The sequence below is a fragment of the Sinocyclocheilus rhinocerous genome, unplaced genomic scaffold (genome assembly GCF_001515625.1).
Source record: "Sinocyclocheilus rhinocerous isolate Xijiao unplaced genomic scaffold, SAMN03320098_v1.1 scaffold919, whole genome shotgun sequence".
Taxonomy (NCBI): Eukaryota; Metazoa; Chordata; class Actinopteri; order Cypriniformes; family Cyprinidae; genus Sinocyclocheilus; species Sinocyclocheilus rhinocerous.
The window spans coordinates 853826-875083 of NW_015637585.1; the positions used below are offsets into that span (position 1 = coordinate 853826).

A 21258-nucleotide genomic window follows, 5' to 3' on the forward strand; every position below is an offset into this window, starting at 1 on the left:
TTACAGAACCGGCTTTTTTAACAAAATGCGCATGACAATCGCATTCGATTAATCGTGCAGCCCTATTGTATAGTTTTATATGCCATTTAGTTTGCCATTTGCGGACGTTTTGGTGTTAATTAGCTTGCATGATTGTTTTGGTGTCATTTTGCATGTTATTTTGGTGTTGTTGGATTGACCATTTTTGATATGTTGTTATTAATCCGTTGTCATGACTGGTTTGGTATTGTTTACTTTGCGATGGTTTTGGTGGTTTAGTTTATCATATTTATGCCATTTGTTAAATTTGTCCTATTATTTTTCCTGGTGTTTGGTGTTGTTTTCATCATTGCTATGTTTGATGTTTGTGACATTGTTTAGTTTTGCATGTAATGTAGTTTTATGTGGCATTTATTTTGCCATTTGTGATATTGTTTAGTGTTGCATTATTTCGTCAGATTGCGTAATGTGTAGTTTGATGCAGTAGAACAGACATCCCTGAGGGTTATTGCTGCTGACGCTCTGCACTCAGAAGAGAAGTACAACAAACACACACACACACACACACACACACACACACACACACACACACTGAGAGTAGGGTGACCTCTTCACTGAAGTACAACCACAACTCCCACACCCCTCAGAGGCAGTATGATAACCTCTCTGATCTGACACACACACAGTCTATTTCTGGGCAGTCAGGACCCTGTAAGACGAGCCCTTTATCCTTGACATGGGATGAGAGAGGAAAATGGAGAGAAAAAGTGATTCTATAAAAGTTTTGCGGCTGCATTCACACTACAGGCCTATTTCCTTGACACAAATATGACTTATTTTTTCATGTCTATTTACATTCACTTAAAGGCACAATATGTCATTTTCGCCGCTAGAGGGCGCGTATTTAAAATAAACAAAGAAGCAAAGGCGTAGTTTGATGACGCTGTGACTGAGTGTGGAATCATGGGAGTTGTCGCACATCCCCACAGCCGATGCAATCCGACGGGACTCGGGCAGAAATCATGTTCATGGATGAGCTAATGATTTATTAACGTAGTAGAATGAAGCAGGGTGAGGCTGAAAGCCGTCGAAGTATTTTAATAAAAAAATCTTACATATTGTGCCTTTAAGACATCACTGACTGTGTTATTAACTAGTGATCTAACATTGTTTAGTAGTATTGTTACAATTACATTGTATTGCATGTGCTTGACTCTAAAATGTCTTGAAGAGGTTGACAAAATATTGAAAAATATGGCATATGTCAGTTGTGCCATGACATTAGATAAATAACTGGTTCTTGGTTTCGTTGATTTCCCTGATAATGTAACTCATGTGTAGGTTTTAGTATGCATTAACTAAACTTACTTGAGCGGCAAGTGATTTATGTCTGACCAGGCCTGTCTGCCATGTTGGCTAGTGATAAGGGGTTAGAGTTTGGTTCAGTTCAAGTTCATAGTGTGATTCTCTTATAACATGCATTGTTCATGCTCTGGATTTACATTTTATGAATCTTGTTCAATCACAAACAATCACTTTTTTTAATCTAGAGCCCATTAATAATAAAAAAAAAAAACTTGTCAACTACATAGCTGTACACTAAAATAATTATTTTAGAGGACAATTATGTATTAATTATGAGGACAATTATTATTATTAAAGTTTGCACACCCTTACTAGTTTCTGTTGGCAGCAAAGCATTGGCAAAATCTCAGTTTAGATACAGGAATCATTGCCAAATTTTATAAATTTACTCCGGTCCAAATAATCAAGATTTTGGAATACAGAGCACATTAATAAAAAACAACAACAACAAAAAAACATTTGTCAACTACACAGTTCTCCGATAAAATAAATAGCGATTTTATTATTATTATTATTATTATTATTATTATTTAACAACAACAGTAACAGTGCTTATTATTATTAAATTAGGTTAAATTATTGAATTTATAAGAATAAAAATGGAGTTTAATTCTCCTACAGAGGACTTGAGTTTGCACACGCTTGACAGTTTCTGTTGGCAGCAAAGCGTTGGCAGAACTTAACTTTGGATGTAGAAGTCATTGGCAAAATTTACAAATCTTGCTCAAGTCCAAATAATCACGTTTTTGGAATCTGGAGAGCATTAATTGAAAAAAAATAACTCAGTTCTCCACTAAAATAAAGGACAATTATTATTATTATTTTGTACATTTTAATTAAGAGTAAAAACAATAATTATTATTTTAATATTAAATTAAATCTTCTTTCTTATTGATAAAAATAAAAATGGAGTTTTAATCTTTTACAGAGGACTTGAGTTAGCATACCCTTAAGAGCTTCTGCTGGCAGCAAAGCGTTGGCAAATCTTGACTTTGGATACAGAAGTCATTGCTTGCTAGTTTGTAGTTTGCACACCTTGCTTAAAATGAGAACTGCTGTTTCAATGTGATTTTGTGCCTTTTTGTTCTTTCAGCTAGGATATCTAAGCAGCATGAGATGTTAAATCTTTCTCATATTGCAGTAAAAATGACTATGTCAGATATTTGCAATATGTACTTAATCGAATGTCAGATGATATTGTCATTTAGGTTCAGTCTGTTCAAATATCAGTGAAAAAAAAATCATCATTGATTGACAGTGTAAATGCTGTTGAAAGGTCTGTGTGCAGGGGACAATGACCGCCCAGCCTCTCTCTCTCTCTCTCTCTCTCTCTCAATCTTTCTGCTTCTCTCTCTCTGAAGGAGCTCTCTGTTTATCTATCTCTCAAGGATCTTTCTCCTTTCTCTCTCATGGCTTTGAGATGATAATGTGCACGTTTGCAAAGCAAAGTTTGATCTTCCGTTTTGAGTGAGCCAGAGAGTTTGATCTGTGTGTGTGTTTGATCTGTCATCTGTTTTGTATTGGTGTTCCTCGCTTTCCTTTCAGCAATGTCTCATTCATATGCGCAGTGGACGCCGTGCTAGTGAAAATTCAGTGTGAGGGAAAACATCAAGGGAAGGCGGCGGCGTGTGTGTTTTGTGTTGGTCAAGACAAGAGTGTGCGCGTGCATGGTGGCATTATTCGGTCAGATGCTCGTGTTGACACTGCAGTGAAATTTTCAATGTGCCAAAACACCAGCATCATCAGAATTAAATACTGCTCACTCTCTGTCCTCATGCAGATGCGCGTGTGTGTGTTATAGAATATGGTTAGACTTCCTGCACTGTACAGCACCTAGAGAGAGAAAGATAGAGAGACAGAAAGAGAGCGATTGTCTCCCAGGTCCAGTGAGCAGACACAGACATGGACTCAGAGAACGCTGATGCTGGTAGGTCTGATCCGTGTGTGTTTGTGCTTGTTTTTTGTCCGTGTGTCCTTGATTGCTTAATTTCAGGTACAGCTATCAAAGCTATCATTAGAACCAGTCTATCGACAAGGCTAATTTTTGGCCATTTTGAGATCATCGGCCAATAACAGCCATTTTGGCCGATTAATAGAAGTGGTAGTTCCCACTTGTGCCAAAGATGTCTGTGTGAATGTGAATGAGTGTCGCAAATTTTAAATGATTTAAATTAAATTAATTTTAAATTTCATTTAAAGCTCACTCACAACATGCCAAAAATGTCCATCTGAATGTGTATAATTGTACTGGCGATAATTAGATGAATAAGTAGATGAATTTAACTTAAATGTATTTAAATAAAATTATATTTAAATATAATTTGAAGCTTACAACACACTGTCAGCATGCAAATTAAAATACTGATATATTTTTACAAAATATAAAATTAAAAAATTGGAACTAGTTAACCTCACTAATTGATTACTTAGGTATTGGAATTAAAACAATGGCATGTAGTTCTTTTTCAGTTATGTAAACCTCACTTTAAAAATAAGAAAATAATAGCCAGTAAGTGAATAAAGATAAACGAAAAAAAGCTATAAAAGATTTTTAGCTGAATCAGTGGTCCTTCGTGATTCATAAAATGCAAGTCAATGGCTATCATCACTTTATGAGAGTCAAAAAAGCATATCAGGCAACACAAAATGAATACCAGAGGCTCCTGACGATATACTGAGGTCTTACGAAGTGAAACAATGAGTCTGTGCAAAAAAACATTATTGCCTGTAATCCAGAGCCTCATGCAAACGGTAAAGTTTGATTCTTTTTTTTTAGTGATCTGGTTCTTTCGGATGATAATGTTTCAGTAATCACTACTTTATGGTAACTGTTTATTCTGCTCAGGGTGTCTTGTTCTCCGGTGATAAATTAAACCAGTTTTGGTAAATTTATTTGGCAACGAGACGCCTCTAGATATTTCACCTAAACACAATTTTACATATTGCTAGTTTAGCATGATTATTGCTCATGGTGAAGTGTGTAAACACTGCTGACTTGAACCTGTTGCAGTGTATCGACATTGTGTGCATGAAAAAGACACTGATGCAGTCGAAATGCTAAGAAGCACTAATTAAACATTGTTTCGGGTCAATGAAATCGATTTATCACTGTATTTGCTGCTTATCTGGTGGTAACCAGCTGGAAGAACTCAGACAGAATCCAAACAATTTAGGCTAAAACCGATTTAATTTTAATTTTTTTGCTTTTTGCTGTTTTCAGGTCATTCAAATTTTGGTATATCACATTATTAACTTATCAAAACAACAGCAGTGTTTTTTCCCCTTGCCAGTATTTATGTTAGTATTAATGACGGGATAGTTCACCCCCCCCAAAAATCTATCATTTATTTACTCACCCTCGTGTCTTTTCAAATGTGAAATTTCTTTCTACTGTGGATCATAGAAGGTTTGGAATGACAGATTTGGGTGATAAATGATGAACAAATGTATTGTTTGGATGAAATATGACTTTAACATTCAACGGACCATGTTTACATTAATATTTCACCAGGCCATGTGCCAACTACCCTTTAGCATTACATTGACCATCCTGATCTTTAAATACTAGCTTCAGCCATTGAAAAACCATATTGGTCGATTACTAATTAGAACTATAAAGAACAGGAATAAGAGAGAAAAACAGAGGGATTACGTGTTTGAAACAGCATATTTACATACTGCCTGAGTAAATGCCATACATGCTTCATGCTGTTTTCTTAACCAATACACAGTATGCAGGCACGCACGATTTTGTTTGTAGTCGCCTAAATTATCACTGCCTGCCGTGTTCCCTGATGTCAGTTTGGAGGCATTTGCATTGCATTATGGGAAATAGTAACTGGGTTAATGATCTCATAAGTGCACGGCAAATGTGCAGACGATGCACACGGTGTAAATGGTTGAATTTCGCTCAAATGTAAAACTGGTTGGATGGTAGCACGAGATAAGAGGTTTTCAGTTTCTTTCGCGCTCTCCTCCATTCCTTTTTTCGCTCCGTATTGACTAGCTCATGCATATCTTGTTATTTGCCCTCCACTCCATCGACCCATGCTGGTAAATTTAGCACAGCGTGTGTATCGGTGTGTTTGGGAGAGTGTATTTGTATAGACTCTACCTGTACTCTGTCAGATAGCAAAGGATTATGGGTTTTTACATCATAGACTTCGGTCTACAGCTTCAAATATGAACCGAAAGCCCGGTATATACAAACACACTAAAGCAAACATGCACAGATGAAAGGTCAGAGGTTAAACTCAAACATTCTAGTTAGAATATTTACTATATTTAAAATCTTGTGGCAGATTAAAACAAATATTTGACTGCAATGCTTAGAAAGTTGAATAAAAACAAATATAAATGTATTTTTTAACTTTCTTTTTTTTTGATTAGCTTACTCCCCACAGGTTGTTTTGTGTTTATGTCGTGTGGACACAAAGGTCTTAAAGTTCTGCCTTCGTTGTTATGCATCATGGTCTGTCTCTAAGATAGATGGTAATTCTGTTATGCCAGCTTTTTCTCGGGCTCTGCTCTCGCTCTTCAAACTCTTAAGCTATTTCAGGTCCTCATAAGGTTAAGAGGATTTTCTCTGCAGGCACTGAATCAATCTCTTCATTTCCCCAGATGCTCTCATGTTGGCAGTAATGGGGATTCAACAGGCACCAGTGGGAAGCAGGATTTGCACCCTGCTCTGGGGTGGCCCGCACAGGGTGAGCGTCCCCTGCTGGCTGTGGCTGTGTCTTCTCTGTTATGAAATAGAGCTTTCCTCATGGAAATGTAGATGAAGAAGAAAACAACAACTTGATTTTGTTCATTTTGACATTAGTAGTATTTATTTATATTGTCTCTTCATTTGTGAATGACAGTTTTAACCTGCGCTTGTTAACTTGTTTTGTGTTTTTTGAAAATTAAAAATGTGAAATCAAAATGGACCCGCATTTGGAATTGTCGTTCAGTTGGCTGAATTGTCACTTCTCCTGTTTAGACCCTAATGCTCTGTTGATTATGCATCATTTATGCCTTTCAAACTTAAATATTTGGTTCTCTGTGATGTGTAGGCTAGTAGGCTAGTACGTGGTTGTTGTCAAATCTGCTGATTTGTCACCGAAAAACATTATCTCGCCAGCTCACAGGAAATTTTGTCAAAACGAAATGTCTTTTGATATTTAGTATTTTGATAGTGTTATAAACAAATGAAGTCATGTTATTTTCCAGAAGCGTTTCTGAATTTAAAGGGTCATGCAACCCCCTGTTTCAGCACTGGTTAGTTCTCACCACAGTTTTAAAAAAGGCTAAAAAAGGCTAAAAAAGTGGGCGTGGTGCGCAGCGGAGTGGAGGGGGAAGAGGGGAGACAGACAACACACACAGCTTCGGTTTCAGAGTTTCATTTCGCTCCCATCGAGTTAAAAACACAAATAAACGCACTGCCATTTGCACTCTGCATCGAAAACATATATATGAACGTGCTGTTGCACCTCTGACAACTTTAGGCTTATTCTGTGGCGTTTATATAAGCCTTTTGACGGGTTGTGTCACGGAGCTGTAAAAACGGTTACACTCACTAAGTGAATGAATCGCGTTTGTGCCGAACTCTTATTACAAAGCAAAAACAAACACTCTCCTTCCTTCGATCCATGAACGTTTCTCTCAGTTAATGTACGCGGTCTCGCAGTCTGAAGCGTCTCTCATAGCAAATCAACACATGCTTTTGTGAATAATTAAGCGAAGGGTCTTCTCATAGGATAAGAACACGCAGTCTCATGAATAATTTAATAGACACCGACGCGTCATCGATGTACTATAGTCCATTGCCACGTCACAAATTGTGACGTCAACACGATGTAGATTTTAAACCCGGAAGATGAAAATAGCGCAAAAAAGCTTAAAATGTCCAAATATATATTACATTCTGTAAAAAAATAAAAATAAATAAATGTCGACCAGGACAGAAAAAAAAACGTTTATTGTCGAGAGAATCTTTTTGTGCACATTGTGTACATTATTCTAAACAAACGTGTGTTATAAATTTTCATCAAAATATGATACTTTCTACTGTCTGCTGCTGATGTAAACAAGGTCCCATGAGCAAGAAAATATTATTTTAACAAATAATATGCCCCAGTTTTTACAAACCAATCAACTCCAGTCTCACCTTTCATTATGTACTGTTGATTTTTTTAATAACTTTTAAATGCATCCATTTTAAATGCATAATTTATAGTTAAATGCGTCAAAAACTGCCATTTTTTTAATTTTATTTTTTTATGTAAAAGATTATTGTTTCTGAGTCCGGACCTCTTTTCTGTCTGTCACCTCATCGACAGAACACAGTAGATGCTAACATTGTCTTCTATGATGTGCAACACAAACACCTCTGCTAAAATCTCAGAAAAAGTAGTCTGGGGTTTCATGACCCTTTAAAGCTGACAGAGGGACATTATAACACATTATAGTAATTTATATAGTGAATTTATCATTTATGTAATTTCCATCTATTATTGAAAATTTAAAAACTTAATTTTGCAACTTATATACGTAATATATATGTATACTACTAATATATACACTCATACACTCAATATATACGTGACACTCATTCACATTTATACTAATATATACGTATATGTGTGTGTGTGTGTGTGTGTGTCTATGTATATGCAGTGTATATTTAATTTTATTTTTTTATGTAAAAGATTATTGTTTCTGAGTCCGGACCTCTTTTCTGTCTGTCACCTCATCGACAGAACACAGTAGGCGTAACTTCCATTCATCTGTAATTGGTTGGCTCTCCTGCCAGTCCCAGTAGAGGGCGAGTCCTCTACAGGTATTCAGTTCAGGTGTGTCTGAGTCTCAGACCAGGGTTGAAGCAGGAGGCAGAAATGTTGCTGTTTTGACCAGGTTTGAGGTTCCGGGGGTCTAAAGGAGTCAACAAAGGTCAGAGGTCATTATGAGGAGGTACAGGCAGGTGCCGCGCTCGGAAGCTGATGGGACCTTCAGATACAGACACACCTGGGAGAGGAGATCTTTCCTTAGCAGACTTGGTATCTATGTGTGTTTGTTTGTGTGCTATCGTGATGATTAATACAAGCCTGCTGCACACCCTTTGTTAGTAAGATTGTTGATGCATTTGTCACTTTGCCGTAGAGCTCGGCTCGTTCACCCGCTCTCTTTTGCTATTCTGTTTATTTCTCTCCCTCGCAGCATCTGTCTCTTTTTCCGTCTTTCTGAAGTTGGATCAGGTGTTTGAGCTGATAATGGCGGCTCCTCTTCCACATCTCACTTTACAGTCCCTGCACACACACACACACACGTTCTGTTGGCATATACACATGCATGCACATGCAATCCAGATTTATTATCCATGTTGGATTGGATGAATGAACAATTTCAGCTCTAGCTGGTGAAGGGCTGTCAAGAGCAGCGTGTGTGTGTGTTGAATATAAGGAGTGTGCGTGTGTTTGTGTGTGTACTGGCTGCTCTGCTGCTCTCAGATTTCTTCTTTGACTTTTTTAAATAATTAATCAGCCCTTCAAACTGTGTGGCATCACACACACACACACACACACACACACACAGACTGTAGTTTGCATTGTGCCTTTCATCAGTGCACACATACACATTTCATCCTGACAGCTCATTTTAATATCATACATATGTAGATTCTGAAGTTCTTATTGGCTTGAGTGGGTGAAGTCTGAATGCATGTGTCAGACTGCTTATGTTTCATATCTGTCCGATCTCATTAGGGCCATTCTTGCATTCAGAAACCTCCAGACACAGCGCAGTGAAACGCAACAGAAAGCAGGTGTCACGAGGCACATTTGTAAAAGCTGAACTTTTTTTATCTTAACAAACCGTCTTAAAATGTGATGCTCTGGCAGGAGATGTTTTTAAAAAACCTGTTAAAATGGAAAAACAATTGCAAAACCATGCAGACAGATGTAAGAATGGTACCTTAGTTCTGTTTATTTCATTAAATGCACAAATTCAAACTCGCTGCAATCATTTGTGTTCATCCAGACTGAACAGAAAACATACAAAGTTGATTTAAAATGTCAAGGTTGTCCATCTTTCTTTTGTATTTGTAAGACTTCTTCTCTCTTTTCACAGGAGTGTGTGGATGTTGTGGTCCTCTGCGGCCACGCTACAAGCGTCTAGTGGACAACATTTTCCCAGAGGACCCCAAGGTAACATATCACTGAAATAGATGGAAATGCAAGGAATTTCTGGAATATTAGAAGAATGGAATGGAATATTCCTGGTTGCCAACTTGTCTGCTAGGCATCCATCTTAAGTGCATTACATCAAGGTTTTGTAATATAATTATACATGAGACATGCACAAAATTGAAATAAAAATAAATAACAATAATTTTAATGTGTGTGTGTATATATACACTAACGTTCAAATGTTTGGGATCAGAACGATTTTTAATGTTTTTAAAGGAGTTTCTTATGCTCATCAAAGCTGCATTTATTTGATAAAAAATACAGGGGAAAAAATTAATATTGTGAAATATTATTATGATGTAAACTAATGTTTTTCTATTTTAATATACATTAAAATCTAATTTATTCCTGTGATGCAAAGCTGAATTTTCAGCATCATTACTCCAGTCTTCAGTGTCACATGATCCTTCAGAAATCATTCTAATGCTCTGATTTATTATCAGTGCTGGAAACTGTTGTGCTGCTTAATATGTTTTTTTTGGAACCTGTGATACTTTTTTTCAGGATTCTTTGATGAATAAAAAGTTAAAAAGAAGAGCAGTTATTTAAAATAGAATGTTTTTCTAACAATATAAACTACAGTTGAAAAGTTTGGAGTCAGTACATTTTTATTCTTTCTTTTTTTGAAAGAAATTAAAACTTTTATTCAGCAAGGATGTGTTAAATGAAGTGATAGCAAAGATTTATATCGTAAATTAGATTTAGATTTAGTAATTAAATTTTTTCAAGTATTTTTATTCTTTTTTTAATCTGTAAAATCTTAAAATTTACTCAAATATTTGAAAATGTTTTAATTTTCCATTTGACAGGATTATTCATAGGTTTTATATCTGATAGAATCTTGTTCATTGGCTAAGCAATGGATATTAGCGATTATTTTAAAATGGCCAAAATGATGGCCTGATCAATATCTCACTGTATAATCTGTATTTACACACACACACACACACACACATCATTTGATATACTAATTATTCAGTAACTATTTAATAAAATTACACTATGAAATATTAAAATTCATTCAAATATTTGATCGTTTGGAATGTATTTTAACTTTCCGTTTGATAAGACTATCATAAATTTTGTAACTGGCAAGCAATGGATACTAGCTGTTAATCTTAAAATGGCTGAAATATTGGCCTGATCAATAGCTCACTGTATCATCTGCATTTTAAACAGTTCTATAGATTCATTTAAGGAGACACAGTAGAATTCTGCAGTCAACAAGTCTTGCTCATTTACATACGTTTTTGACAGATGCTTTAAATAAATGCTTCTTTAAATACCATCTTTATATCAGAGTTCATGCACTGGGATTCAGACACATTCAAGTTAAAATGCTGTGATCAAAATATATTCTTATTGGCTCTTCCTGTCCTCAGAGACCAGCTAAAGTAAATGCCATGCATAATAAGGAAGAAGCTGCTTGGACTATCAATCTAAATTTAAAGCACCGTTGACTAGCAGCTGTTGCTCGTTATTCATATTGTTGAAGAGAAGTGTCTTGGCAATGTTATTATCAAAATATATTATTAATGCTTTAATTTTGACCTTTGACCTGTTCAGCAGTTTTTGAGAATGTGATATACACCAACACACACTGGGAAGGTTTTTAACCTTGCTGTTACTCCATATTCATCACATTAACATTTAGCTCTGTTAATTAGAGGGACACACACACACAATTGTTTTCTCTGAAGGCTGAGTGTGAGTAATATTCTCATGAGATGGTGTGACTGTTTCCACCGACACACACACACACACACACACACACAGAGAGAGAGACAGATTCCCTACAGTCATGTTATGTACCGTACGTTAAAATCGTGTTAAGTTAATTAGCACTTTGAGAGCTTCAGGAGTTTATTTCTCTTAAGGGATTCTGGGTAAGAGTGATTTTCTGACGCTTTCTGTTGAATAACACTTCTTATATTCAGTAGAAACTATTCACTGTAAATATTCTACTCAGTCTTAAAAACTCAAAGATTTGAATACTTTCAAATAATATTTATACTTCCAATATTTTTACTAAGAAATCGCTAGGTACAATTACAAACCAATGTAGTCCAGAATAAACTGCTAATAATAGTCCCAAGATTACTGCAGAAAGTGACCGTTTCTGGTAAAGAGAGTTTTCTTGTAAAGTTCCAGTCAAATCCTAGTTGTATTTTACAATTTATAGCTTTTTTTTTCCTCAGGATGGACTAGTGAAATCTGATATGGAAAAGCTGACTTTTTATGCAGTGTCAGCCCCAGAAAAGCTGGACCGTATCGGAGCGTACCTGGCCGAACGCCTCAGCAGAGATGTGGTTCGACATCGCTACGGGTAAGATACGCATGATTACAACCATACACACAATTATTTCCCACATCGCTTTAGTGCCAATGCAGAATTACCTTTGACACACCTGCCATTAATGAGTGAAATTTTAAGTATTTTGACCATAAATAGTTTTTACTGGCCATAAGATTGTACCTGTATTGCATTATTATTATTTTTTGTTTGTGTTTGTTATTTCTTTTCTATGATAATTATATTTTTGTCCATATGACAACTGATGTTATTGTGTTAAAGGGTCAGTTCACACAAAAATGAAAATTCTATCATTAATTACTGATGACCTTTTAATTACCCGTAAGACCTTCGTTCATCTTCGGAACACAAATTAAGATATTTTTGATGAATTCTGAGAGCTCCCTGACCCTCCCATAGACAGCAATGTAATTACCACGATCAAGGTCCAGAAACATAGCAAGGAGATCAGTAAAATAATCCATGTTGACATCAGTGGTTCAACCGTAATTTTATGAAGAATGTTCAGTATCCACTGAACGTAAACAGCGTATGCTATTCTGTATCAGCTGCGTCACATTGATACGTTTTCTACGTTGTTTACGCTTTGATTTGAACGAAAACAACGTATCTGCATGACGCATCTGACACAGAATAACATACGCTGTTTACGTTCAGTGGATACTCTCCAAAATGGCACCAGGGTGACGCGGAGGAGACGAATTGTTGAATAACGTAGTTATTTTTGTTTTCTAATATTCTCGTAGGTTCGTAAAATTACAGTTGAATGTCACATGGATTATTTTACCGATCTCCTTGCTACATTTCTGGACCTTGATCGTGGTAATTACATTGCTGTCTATGGGAGGGTCAGGGAGCTCTCAGAATTCATCAAAAATATCTTAATTTGTGTTCTGAAGATGAACGGAGGTCTTACGGGTTTAGAACGACATGAGGGTGAGTAATTAATGACAGAATTTTTGGGTGAACTAACCCTTTAATAAAGACCTATTTAGCTTTTGTTCCTCATATTTTGTTTTTGGTATATTAATTTGATAAATATTCTGCATATGTGTTCTGGATTAAAAAATATATGATAGAAAAATTTATGATGATAATTTGTCCATGGAGATCAAAAGAAGATGGCCAAGTTGTCACTTCAGATCAAACCGTTGTTCTTACAGTTTTATTATTTATTTTATTTCTTACTATTTTGTTATTTTCTTACAATTGTATTTTTCTTACACTTTTATTTTTACTTACTGTTTGGAATACAAATATGTTCAGTATGTTCAAGTGTTCATTTTGGCCCTTGATTCTTGGTGTGTGTGTGCAGGTACGTGGTAATAGCGATGGAGGCGTTGGATCAGTTGTTAATGGCGTGTCATTCCCAGAGTATCAAGCCATTTGTGGAGAGCTTCTTACACATGGTAGCCAAACTGCTGGAATCCAGAGAACCTGATTTGCAAGTGCTGGGCACCAACTCAGTAAGTTTGTGTGTGTGTGACTGAACAAACCAGCGAATGCAATCCTACACTCTTAAAAATAAAGGTGCTTCAAAAGGTTCTTCACAGCGATGCCATAGAAGAACCATTTTTGGTTCCACAAAGAACCATTCAGTCAAAGGTTCTTTAAAGAACCATCTCTTTCTTACCTTTTTATAATCTGAAGAACCTTCTTTCGCCACAAAGAACCTTTTGTGAAACAGAAAGGTTCTTCAGATGTTAAAGGTTCTTTATGGAACCATTTAGACAAAGAAGGTTTTTCTATGGCATCGTGAGGCACCTTTATTTTTAAGAGTTTAAATCTTTGCAGGAGATGCGAGAGGTTCAGGTGGAAGATGAGAAATGGCTTTGACTGTTATTCTGCCATTTATGTTATGGGGCTTTTTTCCCCTTTTATTCTCTCTTGCGCAGTCTCTCTCTGCTCACTCAATTTTCTGCTGTATTATTCCTCATCTGGGTTTTTCAAATATGTTCCCAGCGTATCTGAAGCGTTGCAAATATTCTGCTGCATTGAATTGTTTAGGTGTTTTAAACATTGCATCATCTATTGCAGGCCGAAACTACATTTCTCAGTCAAGCTGCGTAAACTAACATATTATTTAATATCCTTGCAAAAGCAGGTCACTCGGAAATCATCACGGTATTGACTGCTTGAGTGTATTAACATAGGATTGCCCACATCATTTAGCATTTAGAAACATTCCAAACAGAAGCTAGTGAAAACAGAAGTTGATTAATGCGTGTTTAATTCTGAGGGTCAGACAACAGGTGAATATGGTCCTGTAAAACTGAATTATGGCTGTTTTTAATGGACTTTAGTAAAATAAAATGCCACAAATATCAAATACTGTATGTACCCTTACAGACAATGATTCACACATGCTGTATGCACTTGAACACACACTCTTGCTTCTCTAATGAGATGTCACACTTCTCTGGCTGATATCAGTAACTTCCTCTGCACATCATGGGAGTGGAATATCGCCTTCACACCTCTGCATGGGAGTGTTATTGAATATGTTATTGTGTGAGAAAAGAGTGGGTGTGGTTGTGTTTTTCTGACATAATCATTGTGAGTGTGTGTTTTTTCAATTGTAGTTTGTGAAGTTTGCAAACATTGAGGAGGATACGCCATCTTACCATCGCAGATATGACTTTTTCGTCTCTCAGTTCAGTGCCATGTGTCACTCCACACACGAGGATCCTGAAACTCGCAGCAGGTGTGTGCATTAGTTTGTGTCTGTGGTTATTTCATGTTGGGCTGTCAATAGAAAAAAAAATTCAAATAAGATACTTATTATAATATAATATAATATACAACCCCAATTCCAGAGAAGTTGGGACATTTTGTAAAATGCAGTAAAATCAAGAATCTGTGATTTGTTAATTCTCTTTAACTTTTATTTAATTGACAAAAGTGCAAAGAAAAGATTTCCAAAGTTTTCACTGACCAACATAAATGTATTTTGTAAATATGAACAAATGTTATTTTTGACGGCTGCAACACATTCCAAAAAAAGTTGGGACAGAGGCAAAATAAAAGTGAAAAGGTTATAGAATATCCACGTTAAATTGTTTTGAAACAGTTCACAGTAAGCAGGTGAATTGGTAATAGGTCAAGGTATCATGTTTGGGTATAAAAGGTGCATTTCGGTCTTTTGCAAGCAAAGCTGGATCATGGCTCATCACTTTGTGCCAAATTTCAAGAGAGAAGTGTCAAACAAATCAAAAATCACATTTCGCAATGCAAAATTGCAAAGAATTTAGGTCTTTCACAAACTACTACATGTAATATTGTGAAAAGATTCACAAGTAAAATCACAGTACACGTAGGGCAAGGCAGGAAACCTCAGTTGAATTTGCTTGACCTTTGAGCCCGCAGATGGCATTGCATAAGAAACCGTTATGCTGTGGTGTTAAATATAGCCACATGGGCTCAGGAGTACTTCAGAAAACCACTATCATTTACCAAAGTCTGCTGCTGCATCAAGACATGCAACTTGAATATCTGTTACTCTAGGAAAAAGCTATACATCAATTCTATGCAGCGATGCTGCCGGGTTCGCTGGGCCAGAGCTCATCTCAGATAGTCAAAAAGACAGTGAGAATGTGTGTTGTACTCCGATGAGTCCACATTTCAACTTGTTTCCGGGAAAAATGGATTTTCGAGAAAAATTTCGAGTTATATCAGTCCCAAAGACCAAAGGGACCATCCAGACTTTCATTAGTGACAGAAGCAAAAGCAAACGTCTGTCATGGTATGGGGCTGCAGCAGAGCAAACAGCATGGGTGACTGGCTTATGTGCGAAGGTACTATTGACATGGAGGTAGGGCTGCACGATTAATCGAATGCGATTGTCATGCGCATTTTGATAGTAATGCCGGTTCTGTAATCAGCAGGAAATCATCATCACGTGCTTTCAGATGGAGCAGAATTTACTACACATAGCCGTAGTTCACTGACAAGTTACGCAAAAAAATTGCAGACGATTTTATTGCGCCATTATGAAATCGAAGAAATCGTTCGCGATAATGACAGCTGTTTGCATAGCTTCTCAGTGCACTACGGCTGTGAAGTAAATGCTGCTCCATCTGAAAGCATGTGAAAATACCACATTTAATAACATATTTTTACTCCAAACTCACTTCATAACGTCAGTCGAGTGTTTGAAATAAATCCTTCTGTGAGATGATGTGGCTTCTTACACAGAATAAGGCACGCAACATATTTCATAGTATTTAAGCAGTGATAAAGGCATAGCATTATAAATATACTTTATTTTAATGAAAATTATAATAATAAGAACTCAGATAAACCGTATATTGCCGTAGTCGTGTGTCACGTAGTCACGTTGAATCAATGAAAGCAGCTGAATCTTCTGTTTATTCAGCTGCAACGATAGGCATTTCCTGGGTTTCTTCTGCGAGGCGTATTTGGAGTTTCAGCGCGAGAGCGCCCTCTGGCCTTCGGATGGAGATTTACTGCTGATCACAGAACCGTGCTTCACTGAAAGATACGCATGACAATCGCAGCTTCTGTCGAATCGCGATCTCGATTCCATTTCGATTTATCGTGCAGCCCTACATGGAGGCATATATTGGGATTGTACAGAGATATATACTGCTATCAAGATGATGTCTTTCATGGGAAGTCCATGGTTATTAGATCAAGACAATGCCAGCTCTCATTCTGCATGTGCTACAACAGCGTGGATTCGTATAGACAGAGTGAATGTGTTAGACTGGCCTACCTGCAGTCCAGATCTGACTCCAATTGAAAATGTATGACCAGTCATGAAAAGGAGAATCAGACAATGACGATCACAGACTGCTGAGCTTCTGAAGTCTTGTATCAAGCGAGACTGGACAAAACTTTGCTTGCAAAACTTTAAAAATTTGTATTCTCAGTTCCCAAACAATGAAACATTGCAATTAAAAGGAAGGTTGATGTGACAGAGTTAAACGTGCCTCTGTCCCAACCTTTTTGGAGTGTGTTGCAGCTATCAAAAATCAAAATTTGTTCATATTTACAAAATACATTTATGTTGGTCAGTGAAAACTTTGGAAATGCAGTCAGATTCCTATAGTTAAAATATTACTTATTCAAATTACGTATTCAAATACATTTGGGACCACTATAAGTATTTAAGTATTGACACTAATTATGTGTGCATTATTTAGCATTCATTTATTAAGTGTGTTTAACATATTCTTGCTGTAGGATCCGTGTAGCAGGCATTAAAGGTCTCCAGGGTGTCGTCAGAAAGACTGTGAATGATGAACTGCAGGCAATCATCTGGGAACCTCAACACATGGATAAACTCATCCCCTCCATGCTTTTCAACATGCAAGATAATGAGGACTCCGAGAGGTACAGTACACATACACACACGCACACTTGAGAAGGCAAAATCATTTAATTTTTGATGCTCAAGATGATATTTGCTGTTCAGTGAGTTCTTGATGTTTTTTTTTTATTCTGTGCCATGCACTGAATAAAACCACCATAACACCACCCAAGCACACGGAGAGGCAGGGAGGAAGATTTTCTTGATAAAAGAGCTTTGGAGGTCACATGTAGAGGGCAATCAAGGATATCTGATTCCTTTAAGGTTGTGTGTGTTTGTGTGAGAATAAAACGTGAGTGTTTCTCAGATAAGGGCCCCTTGTGTGCACAGAATACTTAAGTTTAATTGCCTGTTTGTGTTTTTGAGTACGGGAACATCAATCACACCCTTTTGCCCTATAATCAGGAGCTGAAATCCGATCAGGTGCATCGATCAGTGATTAAGGTTGCAAACACAAACCTGGGCATGCGTTTGATTGACGCGTGTAAGCTGGTCGGGAATGACATCTGGCCTGCTAATGTAACAGCAGATGCTTTTCTCATCTGAAAGCTTATCTCTCTGAATATATTAAAATGGTATTTTTAAATGTTTCATTCAATTAATTATTTACTGTAATTACTTTCTAGTGCATAATCTGCATAAACTACTATACTATTAATACTATTTTTGCAGTATACCTTTCACAATATGCATGCATAGAATAAACAGACTTCCTACAATAGCTAAAATGTACAATATGCATACTGCTCTGAGTGCTCTGTCCTACAATGCATTGCATTGAACTTGTCAAATAATACTGTATGACTATTTACTATTAACCATGATTTGACAACAAAAACTTTTAATTGACTTCTTATTTATACTTATTTATATTTTACATAAAATTAGATTAAAGTGCAAGTTGTTTGGCTGTCAGCGTTTTATCATATACATAAGCTTGAAAAAAGATCAGGAAAAAAGGATTCCAATGATATTGTTCTTGTGTGTCACTATTGTTATAGCTGTGTGTTTTTTTTAATAAAAACTGTGATTGCGATATTAAAAAAAATCTTAAGATTCACTGTTCTTGTCTGTAGCACTGCACAATTTGGCAAAATTTGTGGTTTATATATCAATATAACTAAAAATAATAATAATACCTATTACTATTGTAATATTTCAAACTGAGCTGCTCTGAAATAGTGAAAACACTGGATCATGAGCTGCTTGCGTGTAAAAAAACACAGTGTTGCGCTTCACTCTGAAACATGCAGCACATATATTTATTTATTTATTTATTTATAATTAAATTGCAGCCTTTGTGATTTGATAATCGCACTAAGCCATATGACGATTTTGGTTTTATTTAGGTTAATCGTGCAGCCCTAAATCATTATAGTTATCGTCCTTGGTGTGAACGGCCCTGTGTAGTAAAGTAATGTGACCGCATTCAGTTTATAACCTACTGCATACTTTACAAACTCTTTATTGAAAAATAGCAGGAAATATACAGTATATACTGTGAAGCAAGCAGTGTGCAACTAGTCCTTTACAAAACATAGCCACTGTTTGTGGTTGCGGTGCTTTAATTTATAGCACTCTGATTAGATTGAATATGTTGCTATTATTGGCTCCAGAAAACACATACACACTTACACACAGCTGATGAGTTTGTGCGTGTGCATAGTTGTATGCTTATTGCAGTTTTTCAAGGTCGTCAGATTCTGTTAATTGCTTTCCATGGGCTGTCGGTGAGCCGAAGGGACAAAGAGTGTGTGTGTGAGAGAGAGAGGTGGCTGGGTTTCTTCCTAAAAGGTCTTAATGCATCATTTAATACACTTGTGTGTTTGACATCAGAATGCAGAATATGAAACCACACACTGTAAACGACAGTTTAGTACATTGCACTTACACTTATGTGTATGTTTCTCTCTCTCAGGGCTGGAGAGGAAAATCCGGCTTCACTGGCGGAGAGTTGCTTTCGAGAGTTGCTGGGTCGTGCTGCTTACGGCAACATGAACAACGCCGTTCACCCTGTACTGGTGTAAGTACCATCGCCATGCCTAGGCACCATTATCCAGTGCTATTGTTTGAATTGTCACTTTGGCAACAGCAGTGGTTCACTCACTATCCGCTTGTTAAGTCGTGACGTAAGGAATGCTGTTTCCGTGTCCAAGCCTCTACTTGTTTCATTTGAGAATACTCAACCGCCGTTCATGAGCTCATGTTACACATTTAAGCATTTAAAAACTCCCAGACACAAATATTTTAACGATTTATAAAAGATGAATCAGTCTCTGGCCATCTTAGATTTTGGTATAGAGATAAAGGTTAGGTTTATAATTTTTCAGTAGCATTACATCACATTGTGAGTGTATATTAGCACTCTTTGTTGTTTTCTTGTGCTATCTGATAGAGTGTTTGGACCAAAATGAACAGGTTTTGACTTTAAGTTGAGGGTTTTGTACTGGGCTTGTTGCAATGGTAGTAGCATTACATTGTGATCAGGGTACCATGATCCTTAATTTTTAAAACGCACACTTCTAGAGCTATTGTGACGTTACTATTGCAGTTGAACGTTTATTTTTATAACTTCCATTTTTTGTTGCTATGGGAACCCCAGTATCATGGGATTCACTTTTGATAGGCTTTGATTTAGTTATTTGGCTGAAAATTAATTTAGGCTGAGGTGTGGAATCATTGACCGTACCATTAATGATTAATTAGCACTTTTATACAATTACAAATTTTAATATAGCCACCATTAAAATGTTTATATTTCAACAAATATTTGGAGTAGAAACATAATTATATCATTTAAAAGTTGATATAAAAACTGCATATATGTGCAGTGTAAATGGTTTTTATAAAAAAAATTTTTTTGATAAATGGACACTTTAATTTTGTTTTGGAGTTTCAGTAGAAATAAATGTTGTTGCATCACTAATGAGTGATGTGATGTGAGTTTAGTTTTATTATTATTTTTGTGCTTTGGAAGAATATTTATGAGCTTGTCATTTCCTCCAAAATGTTGTCACACACTTCACACCAAAGCTTTTACATGCCCTAACTGTTTTATTGTAGTTATGGTAAATGAATATAAATTCCACAATCAATGCATTTTATTCTAAAATCATGCATTGATGCAATATGCACCCTTAAACATGAACTTTTATCCTTCAAATCACACTGCCTGAGCTGTGCTGAATACCTGCACGTTAAAGGCAGGTACAGATATCTGCGAAATATTGGTACTGTACCATTTCAAGTCTGTGATATTTCATATAACCCTGTAACACACACACAAACGTGCAGGCTACAATATGTGTGGCTGTTTCAGCTTTTCAAGGATGTCAGTTTCCATTAATCGCTTTTCAGGGTTGACTGTGAGCGGAGATTGCAAGAGAAAATTGAAAGCAGACAATACAATGTTTTTTTTTTCAGGGTTGACTGTGAGCAGAGATTGCAAGAGAAAATTGAAAGCAGACAATACAATGTTTTTTTTTTCAGGGTTGACTGTGAGCAGAGATTGCAAGAGAAAATTGAAAGCAGACAATACAATGTTTTTTTTTTCAGGGTTGACTGTGAGCAGAGATTGCAAGAGAAAATTGAAAGCAGACAATACAATGTTTTTTTTTTAGCATCATAGATCAGGTGTTGTATGATCTTGATGAGCTCTAGTCTTAAATATGCAGCGCATACTCAAATGTGAAGGGTGCCAGAGCTCTTTGAGACACGCAGATGTTTTCAGACAAACACACAGCGCTGTGTTAGCCTGCGAGCTCAGGTGTCCAGACGCTGCTGCTGCTGCTGTCACCCGCTCTCACGCTGTGGGCATGATGGAATTCATTCATTCCAGTCTCAACACAAACATCATGCAGAAAATGCAAGCAGCGCCCAGATGGCTCTGTTTTGTGTTAAAGGAATTGTTGTGATCTGAATCCAGCTGTTCTGCGCTTGATTTATATGTTAAATGGGTTACAGATGCAAATATGTGTCTCTGTTTGCACACTGACTCTGCAGCCTAGTGACTTTCTAGTCTATTGGCACTGAATATTACCATT

At 36.5% G+C, this 21258-nt stretch overlaps 1 protein-coding gene across 7 annotated transcripts in view; it reads left to right on the forward strand.

Annotated features, from left to right (window-relative positions):
- Positions 1-21258, forward strand: part of LOC107749108 (protein EFR3 homolog A-like) — a 44030-nt gene that overhangs the window by 2287 nt on the left and 20485 nt on the right. For all 7 annotated transcript variants that reach the window (XR_001640992.1, XM_016564176.1, XM_016564178.1 and 4 more), the window contains 6 exons: positions 9451-9527; positions 11768-11895; positions 13199-13349; positions 14466-14587; positions 17089-17238; positions 19134-19238. Coding sequence is in view for 6 of the 7 variants with exons in the window: in XM_016564176.1 (XP_016419662.1) it covers positions 9451-9527; positions 11768-11895; positions 13199-13349; positions 14466-14587; positions 17089-17238; positions 19134-19238 (733 nt within the window). In the remaining variant the exon portion in view is untranslated. The remainder of the gene's footprint in view (positions 1-9450; positions 9528-11767; positions 11896-13198; positions 13350-14465; positions 14588-17088; positions 17239-19133; positions 19239-21258) is intronic.